General features: G+C 35.0%; 1 protein-coding gene across 1 annotated transcript in view; it reads right to left on the bottom strand.

Moving 5' to 3' along the window:
* Window positions 1–318: 318 nt before the first annotated feature.
* The window catches only part of LOC149424637 (trissin receptor-like), a 33,076-nt gene continuing 18,992 nt past the window's right edge, over window positions 319–14,402 (bottom strand). Inside the window, exons 4-5 of the mRNA XM_089631084.1 lie at window positions 4,228–4,425; window positions 319–324 (exon numbers count right to left, since the gene is read on the bottom strand). Of these exons, the coding sequence (XP_089487210.1) occupies window positions 319–324; window positions 4,228–4,425 (204 nt within the window). The remainder of the gene's footprint in view (window positions 325–4,227; window positions 4,426–14,402) is intronic.

Genomic DNA, 14,402 nt, shown 5'->3' on the forward strand with positions numbered 1-14,402 from the left:
TAAAACGTGTTTGTGATTATAAAAACAGAAAAAGCAAATTTAATATATTTCACTAAGATTTACACCAGACTGTGGAATAATATTCTTTGTAAAATCATATCCAATTGAATATTTTCCAGCCGAAGGCGTTTGTGTAAAATGTTGTGGACTTTAGCAGATCTTTTCACGTCCTACGAAAATATTTTTACATTTAAAAAATTTAGAGTTTATTATTCTTAATCTTTTTGGCCGGAGACAGAAGGACTATGGCATCCGTAATTGGATATGGGGCTTAATATAGTTGGAAAGGGAAAGTGAAGTTTAAACATACTTGGCTCTTCAGGTCTGAAAATAAAAACAAGGCTTAGTTAACATATTTATAAATTATTACAAAATATCTTTGTTTTATTCACATTTTTTTAAATATGATTTTTTTTTTGATAACTTTATTGAGTAAAACCTCAAGTTGTAAATATTTAATTATTGAAGACAATATTAGCGATTTCTAAACGAAAATCTGAAACAGAAAAATCAGAAAAGGATACGGTCACATCTAGGACACGACCCCAGGACCCTTGCCTTGCCGGAGCATCCCTCTACCACTGAGCTAATGGGAAATTAAATTAATTGAAGTAAAATTTAAGGGAATCAAAGTTAAAAAAATTAGGTAGGTTTATCTATAAAGAAGCTGTTTAGATTGCATTTAAATCGAGTTGAATCTTGCGATCATACATAAAGATAGTTGCCAATAAATAATGTGCGGTGAAAAGACTTTGTTGGTAGTTCTTATTCGAAGTATGATACAGTTAAAAAGTTACCGAAGGGGATAGGGTCCCATTAGCTCAGTTGGTAGAGCGGTGCCCCGGCAGGGTAGGGTCCTGGGTTCGTGTCCTAGATGTGACCGTATCCTTTTCTGATTTTTCTGTTTAAGATTTTCGTTTTGATTATTTTTTGTTGCCAACTAGTTTTATAATCTTCAGGGTAAGTGATGTAAGGTGTAAGATATTTCGTGATATTCATACATTCTTAGAAATGTAAAAGATATTTTACACACACGATCTTTCGTACAAAAATGTTTCCGGAATACAAATCAGCTGAACCTATTCAGATTTCCGTCACGTTGTTATATGTTTTGCATGACAAAGTCTTTCACTATTGCTTTTGGTTCGCATAGATTTGTATACCCGTAGAAGAGTTTTGAACAATATCACATCCCTACCTTTTTCAAGCCTAATTTAACACGCTTTCCCTTTTATAAAAAAATCTGCCAATTGGTATTTGCGAGGGACTTTGATAAATTTACTTCTACACACAACTTCTCAAATATTGGGAAAGTTGAAATAAACGATGTACAAATTCATATCCACTGATTTTGATAAAATTATTGACACTAGGGCATGATAATTTTGTTCGTGTAAGGTTTGAGTAACCATGACCGAAGATAAGAGAATATTTATTCAGTTAACAGAGTGGTATATACTCTCAGTATCGCCCAGGTGAAATACTTTATATCAGATACTTAAAATGGTTTCAGCTGTTTTTGGTAAACTGATATGAATAAGTAGGTCTTGCCCACCTTTCTTTTCATTATTTCCTTTCCCTCTCCACTCCTTTTAGCCTCGCAATGTACCTTAAATGGGGATGAAGTAATCACACAAATAAATAAATCATTCTAGTTAAGCACCCGCATTCCGATTTATAACGTATTTCTCATAAACACTTTAAGTTTTTAAGTTCCTTAAAAATATATGTTGTTTCTGATTATTTATACATTTGTAGAGCCAAAACGATTATTACATAAAATTTCCTTAAATTAAATATCTCAAAGTATTCTTTGAACTTTATTAAAAACACACATTGTTGTGTTATTTAATATTTTATATGTAAGACGAAAATTTACAGTGTACCTATCATTAACTGTAACTATCGGCATTCGTCGTGAGATTTTTGCTGAATTTTAAACGAGTTGAGTTTTATGAAAGATTTTTCCCAATTTTCGCTGAATTATTATGTGTATATTTTTTAATATTCACATTTATATATCTCCCTTTCAAACCATCTTTTTTTAACACTTACTATGGAGCCTTGAATGCAATTTCTCAAAAATCAATCAAATTTGGCGTGATAACGGGTTACTAATCCATGCCGTTAGAAACATACTAGTAAAATATGCACTACCCTTAGCATTTTTTTTACCTAACAACTCCTGCGATCTATCTTTTTAATACTTCTATCTGGCGGTTATTTACTTTACCGGTTTTGTTTTATAATGTGCTAAATTATGATATAACTTAACTTGTTAATTTGACTGGCCTAAAAGAGGATCCATTCCTAGTTGGCTAGTCAAAGTTTCCGCATGTTTTTTTGTATGATTTTTATGTGAAATAAATTATAAGTATTATTTTTATTTATTTAAAAATAACATTATTAATTAAATAAAAAAACACACTTTGTAATACATCACTTTTTATTTGAATTAATAATGACACAGCGTACCGGGTTCCGCTTATCTCAAGCTTCGTCAGGGCATATTATATTTATTACCTATTATAATTAACTTGCCCTGATGAAGCTTGACATAAGCGAAACCCGGTTGGTTATCATTATTAATTCAAATAAAAAGTAGTGTATTACAAAATGTTTTTTCGCTTTTCTTTTATTCCTATCTATACCGATTACCGTCACACTTGACACGAGCCTAAATAGTTAAACGCCAGAAAATATCCTTGCTACGTTTTATTATATACAAGCTCATTTTACATCCAAAATAAACCGGAAGTGAGTTATCGTGCAAAACAGTGTGAAAAATGTGACTCACCCATTTTTACCACAAGCGAGTTGATTTATGGTTTTATTTTTGGTTTTAAAATCTTCCTCACTCATCCCTATTTTTCTTCTTAGACCTGAACATTAAAGCTCAAACATCATATATATTTTGTAGGATATATGTGTTAACACCCCAGGGGTATGTAAAAATTCTCTTATTTTGCCAATATGTGAATTCTGAGCCCACAATGAACCATTTCCAGAACTAGACGGGCCCACTTTCCGTTAATACGTCATGACCACACTTTAAAAAATTGGAGAATTTAGTCGCGGCGATAGTTGAAAAACTATTTCTAAATTCTAAAAAAGTCGACTCAGTAAAATTGAAAGTAGCACGTACACCAAAAATATGGTTTGGCTAAGTATGGTTTTACCTAGGTAATAATATTACCAAAAAGATATTTACATGAAAGCGTGCGAATGCCGCCAAGCTTCTACCAAATCGCACGGAGTATCAATGAGGTCGCGGCTTATCAAATGAAAGTAGAAACAGGTGGGCGCCGCAGTACATAGGTGCAATTTTCAGTAGTACGGGTGCACAATGTTGGCAACACTTTTGTGCGGTTTCGTACTAAAAATGGTTCACGGCCCATCCTCCTTATTTCTATTGGGTAAACTGCATATATATATATATATGTATGTATACATCGGTGTATATATATATGTGCCTATAAATATTTTTTTTTCCTTTTTTCTTTAAATAACAATGTACAATAACCATTTTAAAAAAAATAATAATTTAAAATCTCAAGTTACACTTATATAAGAAAATTTAACCAATACACATAAATACATGTACCATTTAATCATAACCACGTAAACACCTCAGCACAGGTTCTCCTAGTGAGGTGTTCACGAAACATATAACATTATCCACCACAGTGTCACCTACTCAAACCTACCCCACACCCAGCATAAAACACCATATTAACAACAGTTCTAAATTTATGTATTATATACAAATGTAAATATTTGGTAGACACTGTAATGTATGTATAGAAATAAATAAATATAAATATAAACTATTAGGCCGGCGACAGACAGCTAAGCACGGCTACGTTTCACACATGACTTTAGCTTTGTTTGCTATGAACTACCATACATATCAACGCACAGCGAACCATGCGCACGCTACGCATGAATACGTGGGTACGTGACATCAGGGGCACACGTATGGGATGCAGCGAATTCGCCGGCCGAGCGAAGATTCTCCCCCCGCTCACTACTCATGCCTTTCACACTTTTTTAAATATTTAATAAAGTATCCTAAAAATGGGCGTTTTCGTGGCATAGCTTGGCTAGTAATGTGTAACTACATCGCTGTATCAAGTCACGTAGCTTTAGTGTCATTCTTGACAGTGGACTTCGTGTAAAGCTATCTGTGGCCCGCTTAACTCTCAGTAAAATAAAGGAACAACTTACCGTCATAACGCAGAGCGGTGCCACGTAAAGGATGGCAAAGTTGATCATGTCAAAGGCCTCAGAGTCGAACTTCTTCCTCTGCGAGATACAGATGGTCTCCTCTTGCCCGTCCTCGAGGACGTTGGTAATGGTCTTGATCCAGATGAACTTGGGTGCGCTGTACAGGGCGCTGGTTATCCACACGCCGACTATCACCAGCTGGGGAATAATACAAATATTTCCTTTAAATTATGGTATTTATATATGTTCTCCCTCTACAGATATCTGCATGGATCGGAAAAGTAAACACATTAGATTGGCATTAATAAGCAGGATCTTTATCTGTTAATTATAAAAAAACAAATGATACTGATAACGGTTTTTACAACATACTGTAAGAGTGAGTAAATTAATGGCGGAGATTATGCTTTATTTATTTATTTATTTTCGGGAAATCGACAGTTTACATTTAATCAGTTTGTACATAAGTATTTTATAGTAAAATAAAACCAATTATGGATTTCCTCCTTGTGACTTTAACTGAGACAGCATAATACGGAATAAGTTATTAAAACTTGTGAGAAAGGAATATGAGTTGAAAAAATAATACAAAATAAAAGAATATCTAAGACGAAAAATTTACAAAACAATACATTTATAGCCATAGAGAGAGGTTGTAGATATAAATCAAATCATAATAGAGATTATAAACAATAGAGACATAAAAATTATTCACGAACCATCAGAGAAATATTCTTTTATGGACTTCTTGTATTTGGTAACTTCGCAACTAAAAATATCAACCTTGGATAATACGCTATTGTAATTATTGCAAAGTCTGTTAAGGCAAGAATTCTGCTTAGAGTTTGTTTTGCTTTGATCAACCCTGAACAGGACATAAGAGCGTGTTGAACGCGCAGGTACATTAAATGGAATCTTGTTTAGCAACTCTGGGCATTGAATATTATTGTTAACTACTTTAAACAGGAATAGTGCATCCTTATGATGCCTCCGTACACTCAGTGAATCAATTTTATTTTTATTTGTATGAAGCTGCTTCTGCCAGTTTTCTTCGAAATGCAGAAATGAATCAGAAAAAATAAAATGACAAGAGGAACATGAGATATAGACACAAGCTCGCACAAGTCGAATTATTGCCCTACTTCATCAATAATTATTGGTAAATTGGATTTCGCTTTTTAAATATGAATATTATTTAAGATATCGTAGTGCGCACATAATTTATGTATTTAATTGGAGAATTACTTTATTAGTCTTGCTTACGGACAAATGGAAAAGTTCAATTTGTTAGTGTTTTTAATGCATTGACGCCCTCTCATATCGGAGCTTGGCATCAGGGCACTATTTTATTCAAAGAAATATAGTAATAAATAAAATAACAATTTCCCTACATTATGCATCCGATATTAAACTTTGAGTGTAAAAATGATAGTTTTGTGAATAGGTACTGTATCGAACGTGAAAACAAGATTTACTGCATTTAACTCTATTGCGACTAAGATTGAACACCTGGCAAGTTTGATGACCCCTTTTTCCAAGAAATAATGTTTACGAGTTGAAAAATGCACCACAATTATCGGTTACTAAGCGAATCGGGCCGGAGAAAAATCAAAATATTGACAAACTGTGCGAAATTATTATTCTCACCTAAAAACACCTGCGTCTGAAACGAAAACAAGTTGTGGTAAAGATATTGACGTCACAAGAAGGCTTGCTAGAGAAATTATAAATATCTAAAAACACTACAATATTCGGCAGTCAAATTTCAAAAATTAACACGAGTGGACGGAACACCTTTAACAGTTAAAAAGCGATCTGTTAATTATAATTATAAATTCCTGAGTGTTAACTGAAATCTGTAGTCGCTTCTGTTCCTCCATCACGGCACAATCATTTTTAAGATTACAACTATTTCTAACGAGCTGTTTACGGCCGGCACTTTATCAGCTGAGTCAGACGCATCACTCATCATTACAAGAATGGGGCGTCTCCGTGTGCCGGCTCTTATAATCAAACGACAGAACTGCCCACTGCCGGTGATCACCTTGAGGCTGGCCAATCTCGCTGCATTGATGCTGACAACCTAAAGGCTGACAAATACTTGCTGGCTACCGACTGAACCAGCCACAGATGTTGACAACCTAAAGGCTGACGAATACCTGCTGGCTACCAACTGAACTGCCCACTACCGGTGATCACCTAGAGGCTGGCCAATCCCTGCTGCATTGATGCCGACAACCTAGATTTTGACAAATACCTGCTGGCTACCAACTGAACTGCCCACTACCGGTGATCACCTAGAGGCTGGCCAATCCCTGCTGCATTGATGCCGACAACCTAGATTCTGATGAATTCCTCCTTGCTACCACAGATGCTGACGAATACCTGCTGGCTACCGACTGAACTGCCCACTGTCAGTGATCACCTAGAGGCTGGCCAATCCCTGCTGCATTGATGCCGACAATCCAGATTCTGATGAATTCCTCCTTGCAACCTTACAACCTAAAGGCTGACGAATACCTGCTGGCTACCGACTGAACTGCCCACTGCCGGTGATCACCTAAAGGCTGGCCAATCCCCGCTGCATTGATGCTGACAACCTAGAATTCTTCCTGGTTACCAACTAAATTGGCCATTGATGCTGAAAACCTAGAAGCCGGTCAATTCTTCCTGGCTACCAACTTAATTAGCCATTGATGCTGATAACCTAGAGGCTGACCAATTCTTCCTGGCTACCAACTAAATTGGCCATTGATGCTGAAAACCTAGAGGCCGGCCAATTCTTCCTGGCTACCAACTGAATTAGCCATTGATGCTGAACACCTACAGGCTGGCCAATTCTTCCTGGCTACCAACTGAATTAGCCATTGATGCTAAACACCTAGAGGCTGGCCAATTCTTCCTGGCTACCGACTAAATTAGCCAATGATGCTGACAACCTAGAAGCTGGCCGATTCCTCCTAGCTACCAATTGAACTGGCCACTGCTGCAGCAGTCGCCCACGCCATCGACTGTATCGTATGGCGCGATGATGCACAATGTGCTCCAATCTGAAATTATCGCTGAAAGAATTCCGGTTGTATCAGTTTTCTATCTGTGTTTTAAATCCCAGTTGTATTGAAATACATATAACTATTTCTTGTGAATTGGGCTGGCTGTAAAAAATAGGAAGTACCTATAAGCTACACCCCTTTGTACGTTCTGTATACCAAAATAATACTTGTAATTAAAATGTGAATTTTGATTCGAATCGTCTTTCTTTTATGATGGTTTGGATAGAACACCTCACGGTGTTTTACTTAAATCATTACCCAGGTTGAGGACTGATGTGTGCCGGTGCTTATTATTTACAGTCCTTTAATGTGCAGGCAAACACGTCCCGTACAAGTACCTTATTGTTGAAGGTACCTATTCCCAAAACTATCTTAACATAAAATTAAACGTCGTAAAGGTGTTCAAAATTGGGCCCATGATTTCAGATTTTCCCGGCCAAAAGTATTTTTGTTATTTGTTTTTGGGGTGTTATGCCGTGTTGCGCTAACTCCTTCTTTAGCCAACGTTTCGGACAGCATTGCAGTGTCCATCATCAGGGCAGATGTGTTATTTAAATAACACATTTAAATAATCAAAAACAAATAACAAAAATACTTTTGGCCGTGAAAATCTGAAATCATGGGCCCAATTTTGAACACCTTTACGACGTTTAATTTTATGTTAAGATAACAAATAACAAAAAAAAAAAAAAAATTGGGCCTAGTTAAATTTATGGATAGTTGGAACGACGTTCATCTAGAACAAAGTTCTTTCTTTACTATGTCAATAATAGAGTTCAAGAGCGTATCTGGAACTCTTCACGTATTCAGTCAAAGCCGGGAATAGCTTTGGAAAAAAACTGAAACCTGATTCAAATAATGAATCCTTTCTCGTTTCTTAAATAAATCAGATATATCTGATGCCAGACTCTGATGGTTTTTATAAATAGGTAAACGGGTGAAAAGTTAGTGCACAAACATGTTCACGATTCCCATTTTCATTTTACAGGAACCTTTTGAAATTTTCAAAATCATATCGGTAATTCGGGTTTTCACACAAATTTAATCTGAACATGAAAATGCCTTTTTTATTTTTTATTTATTACGAAATTCTATTCTATTTATTCCCAGCTGCATAAACGGGTAACAAAAGAATAAGAAAACAAGATCAACTTTATACACAATGGTACCATAAAATCAAAGAAGAGACAAAAAATAAAAAGGCTATTGATACCTGCCAGTGCCTAGAGAAAATATCAAAAATTTACATCGAAAGAAAAAGTAAGGTATACAGTAAATATTAACATAAAAAGTAAGTCACAGATTGTACATAAAAATGTTAGCGAAACAAAGTGGTAGAAATATCATATAAAAATTTTAGTTCGGTTTGAATGAAAATATCAACAGAACTCTATTTTTAACAAGCCTGTGTAGCCTTTGGACAGGGGAACAAATAAAAAAAGTTTGTTTTAGATTAATAAACAAAGAACAACTCGGGAAGTCTCGTGTTACGATTTGGTTCTAGGGACGTTATTAGCTTAATTAATGTAGGTGATCAATTAAGTCATTAACTAATTTGTATATTTGTTATATAGATTAACATATTATTCGATTGTAGCATCCAATCAATTATTGAATTTCACGACAAAGCTAGACACACACAAGCGACTTATGTTACGGCGACAGTTGGGCGCCTATTTCAAAATTCATTAAATAATCAGGCAGCTATTTTTGGATTTGAATTTTGATGGATTTTTAAATAGTTGTTGAATAGTCTAGCAATATTTATTTTCTTTTTTACACAACCATATTTCAGATCAATTATGAAATACAAGAACCGGTGAAAAAATACGGTTTGTAACATGTCATGATTTTCACGGCAGTGCCGTGCCGTGTTGCGCAACCTTTATCTTTTGCACAGCTTTACAGTTTTATACAGCATTTTAGTGTCCAGCATCGGGGCAGATTTGTAATCGAAGATTTTGGTGAAGTTAGCCTCATCATCTTTATTAATATTAATGTTTTTTTTATTATTTTAATTGCCTTCTTAATTAGGCGTTGTCCATGCATTTTGGGTCTTCCCAGGACTTCAGTAACAAATCCTATCAGTAACTAATGGACAAATTCAATAAAAATTTTTTTTTTTTTTAAAAGAAAGACAAACATTCCCGGGTTACGAATAACCTGACAATATTTGAAAATCTCCTACTACCACCACAGTAGGCGGAAAATGTTGCTTGTGTTGTGATGGAGGACTTAGCCAGCCGAGGAATTGAACACAGTACGCCTGAGTGGGACACAAGCGCGATGTCAACTCGGCCACCGGCCGAGCAATTGCACATTTAGCTCAATTAGTGCTCAGCAATTGCCGATTTAGCAGGAGGGCTAAGTTTACATGCTCGATATTCTTAAGATAACTATAGCTGGTAACATGGATTTTCATCTACATACATAAACACACACTCTACAATAATCTTCAATTACCCATCTGCCGTAATTATGAACTCTGTTGGAGAAACTTTGACTAAAGAAGGCGGTACCGTAATACGGCGAAAATAATAAAAATAGATCACTATGAGGTCTTACCAAATGTTATTTTTATAAGGAATCGATAAATATTACACATTTCAAAAATATAATAAAAATAATAGCCGTTTACAACGTGTTATAGGTAGGTATATTGTTTTATTATAATTTTCTTATCACCTCTTTGTGTGAATACCGCACAACTGTTAAACGTTATACGAAGCCAGTGGAACTATGGCACACTCAATTCTTTGAGTACATTGACAGGCTAAAGAGTGAGTCTGAAGAATGGGGACCTGGATGAGATGGGAGAAAAGAATGTTGGGAAGTATCTGTCTATTCAAATCTGATCAATACAAATATATAATATATCTGATCTGGCTTAATTCGGCGAACAACTACATCTGCGCCATGTCTGGAACTAACATCCTATTTTATATACAAGTAAGTGAAGATCCTTTTCTCGCCACAAACTAAATTGAAATAAACCGACACGTGAAGCATTTATAAAGCCATTATCGGTGTACACCTGGAATCTAAAATCGCTTGCCTTTTTTATAGGTTTGAACGAAAGCTGTAAAAGTGTTTTAAAAAATTGATTTTTTTTCAATTTTATTAAAATATTGATTTGAAAATCGTCCATGCCAGGAAGGTATTGACAAACTGTTTAACAATGTTTTTCCGAAAGCGAAGCAGCTATCACATATGCAAAATTCAATTGCAATGTGAAGCGATTAACAAATCACGAGTGATTTTTGTATTGGAGATAACAGTTATTAAATAACTACATACCTACCTGCCATTAAGAAATTGAAATTGATTATTCCACTGTCAGAATTTAATAATATAACATTAAATTTTAATCATAAATACGACTTTCTTCAATAAATGAGAAGGAGCAAATTATAAGAAGAAATCTACATTTGCAAACAGTTTACGAGTGAAATCGACCGCGAGGCACAAAGTTGGATTATTTTCTAAATTAAAACTCGCTAGTCCGGAGAAAACCATATTATTATCAGGAATTCTGTTTCAAAATCGTCCATGTTAGCTACTAGCACGCCCTCATAAACTTTTCATTAAATTTAATAGGGATCATGAATAAGAATTTGTATTCTGGTATGTTGTTAGGATCAGTCTTCGCGATCCGTAGATAATCCATTATCGTAGACTGCTAACCTCAACAGTCATACAAATATTCTAATATATTAAATTACGATAAACTAAGTTATTTTTTTTTTTTTTTATAGTTAATACCTCACAAGAGTCCCAACTGCTCCCATCTGGAGCCAGTGAGACTATGGCATCCCCAATTGGGGGATGTTGTGAGGCTGAAGGTAAGTGGGGAAGTGAAAGAGGAAGGTGGGGAAGTACCTGGCTATTCAGATCTAGTCACTAAACACGGATAAAGCCATTTGGAGCAACGTTTCAATTCTGAATGGTGGTCTTACACCAGGGCGATACTGGTAGTATCTTCCACTCTGGAACGTGCCGCAAATATACTATATATTATTTTAATTAATTAATTGTGAAATAACACAAATTAATCAAATAAAATTTATTTGCGCACGCCGGGTTCGAACCCGCGACCTTCGGAATGGCAGTCCAATGCGTTACCACTGGACTATGCCGGCCGTTATTACTTTAAGTTATTACTTTAATTAAGGTAAAAATAACAAAGCTTACAACTTGGGAGGCGGGTATTAGTACCGACGCCCAGGGAACCATTTGTTGGATAACCAACACCTCTGAAATAGGTCGCCCCAAGTGGTTCGCTAGGTTTAGTGACTTAGCAGGGGTGCCTGGGCTCATGAGGCAAGGTTTGTTTAGGTTTTGGCGGGGAATGCTTTTTCCCACCTGCTGCATGGTGGCCGGATTGGGAGAGACTGGTTGAGGGAGACTCTTTGACCTCTCCAGCTGGACTCTCCCGACCAATCGCCTTGTACCGCAGTTAGGGTACCAGGGAGGGATTCGTACGTCCGTTACTCCTGGACACAGTATCCCTTAAGATGATATAGGGCTGGAGGGAAATTATTTTTCTCAGGGCCCGTGTGGAACTAACATTAAACAAAAAAAAAGTGTAATTTGTATTACGCAACCACCTTTAGGCGCTGTACAAAAATATGTAAAATCGAAACATAGAGTAAATATTTCCAAAACTAGTTACTTAAGCACAGAATAATAAATTACATCAAGTTAGGTGTTATATTACTTATTTGTGTAGGTTTGTCCCAGGTTTTTCCGATCTCTCAATTGGTAGTAAGAAACGTTAAGGATGTTACTAAAAATTTCGTACTGACCATTCAAAGCTTGAGTAAATGTCGTGAATTTGATAAATATTATGACATGTTATTATTTTTTTAAAATAGTACATTTGCTTAAGATATTATCTGTACGAATCTTCATATTTATGATAATTAGAACAATCTGTTTATTTTTCATGTTTTTAAATCTTTTGAATGTTTTGATAAAGCTATTTAAATTGACAGTATTACAGTATTTTACACGTTAACAGTATTTTGTCGGCTGAAACAAAAAAAATATTTTGGATATTTTATATTTATATTTTGTACCTACATACTGTGTGGATCAAATTCAACAATATATTTTTTTTATATGTGTTTTAAACAGTCATTTCCTGCACTATTTACGAGTATAATTTCTTAAATATTGTTGTATATGTATGTAAAAGCCTTAATAGGCGTAAATAAATAAATAAATATTTCATCAACAAAAATACTAACTTAAATTGGACAACCACAATTTCTACACAATATCTCGTTTTATTTCCATCTCATCTGATAAAGTTTTTTTCCAGCACTTCGTTAGTTTTTATATATTCCATAAAAAAAATTATTGGAAAAATACAATTACAGAATACTAAAGCTTTGACTGTCCAACATTTGAAACTGTTGAAAATGAACGCTAGCTCTTTATTTTCAAGTATTTAATTGGTATTAAATCAGACGCTGTATCATTGTATGCCTTTAAATTCTGCGTATCATTATTTCTTCTCATGGTTTTCAGTTGGCCTCCTCCATATCAAGTAATGATTTATTTGCTTTCCTTGTTCTATTAGTTACATAACTAAAGTTTCACTGGAATCTACAATATATTTTACAAATTTCTAACATAGCTTTCTCCGTATTCTATTAATTGTGGATTCGATGTCGGGCGTCGGGGAAGAGGGTTCGTCTGCACGAGGTACAAATATGACGATGTTGGTTTTATCATGAGATGGTTATAATCAATAATACGTTTATATCTTATTATAAGGTATTTCTGAATTTAGAATTTGTGAAATTTGTATACAAAATTAACACGTGCGATGTTTCTCATTCAACCTAGATATTGCCACCTACTCATCAAATCACAACAATTTGGAAAACTTTATTATGTAATTTTCAATTTAAGACAAATTGGTTTATGCCTCTATAAAAGCGCCCTGACTTCGTGAATTTCACGGTGTATGAATTAATTTGAACATCTTATATTGATGTACGCGATGCCTTACGCTCTACAAATGTTAATTCTTTTACTCGTACTAAAAAAAACGTAAAGATTTATTTTGTTAAGTTTAAAAACATGGTATTTTAAGAAATAACAATAACATATATTTTTGAAAAAATAACGAAATTGTTTTGATTTAAGATATAATTTTTTTCTCAAAAGTTATTCATCGCAATATTTTAAATATAAATATTCTTCAAATAATATGATGAAACAAACTTTTTGTAAAACATGCTTAAGTTGTTTTTAAAATAGAGACTGAACGCTATAGAAATGAGATCCCGAGGCGTATGTCTAGTAAAACCATGTATGATCGTGTGAGAGATGTGGAGATTCGCAAATAATGCAAGGCTGATGTAAGCGTAATGTGTAAGATTAAGAAACGAACGCTTAGATGGTTTGGGCATGTAGAGTGAATGAGCGAAAAAAGGAGTGAAAGCAGAATATATGACACAAATGTGAATGGTAGCAGAAGTCGGGGACGCCAGAGGAAGACATGGCACGATCAAGTGAATCATATACTTGAGTTGGGCTATGTCAAGAGTCTGGATGATAGAAGAGTATGTATGAATGTGAATGAGGCAAGGAGTGTGTGCCAAGACCAAGTTGTTTGTCGGTCCGTCCTCTCTGCCTACCTTCCTGCATGGTGGGCCGGATCGGGAGAGACTGGTTGAGGGAGACTCTTTGACCTCTACGGCCGGACTCTCTTCCTTCTTTTTTCTTCAGGGAACTAATATTAAATATATATGTTTAAAAATCGTAAAATATTTATCATTAACCCATTTTAGCCGCTAATTGATTAAACTTCCCATGTTAAGCCTTCACTTATATTTTTCAGTACGGACTTTTACTTTTACTATTTTAGTAAGCCATTTATCAATAGTACTATTTTCGAAAAAGATAGACGTTATTTCAAATAACTAAACACCATTCATCGAATATGACTAAGCATTCCACCAAAGAGTAAAATCTTTTCGCATTTTAAACACAACATATTCAACATAATTTTCTATAACATAGTGCAGGGCTTCCCAATCTTTTTTCAACTGTGACGCCCCTGGGAAGTTGCCATATTTTCGCGACGCCCCCCCCCCCCCCCCGGTGACT

Source organism: Hesperophylax consimilis, chromosome 4 (assembly GCF_061612785.1).
Source record: "Hesperophylax consimilis isolate HC1 chromosome 4, BYU_Hcon_1.0, whole genome shotgun sequence".
Taxonomy (NCBI): Eukaryota; Metazoa; Arthropoda; class Insecta; order Trichoptera; family Limnephilidae; genus Hesperophylax; species Hesperophylax consimilis.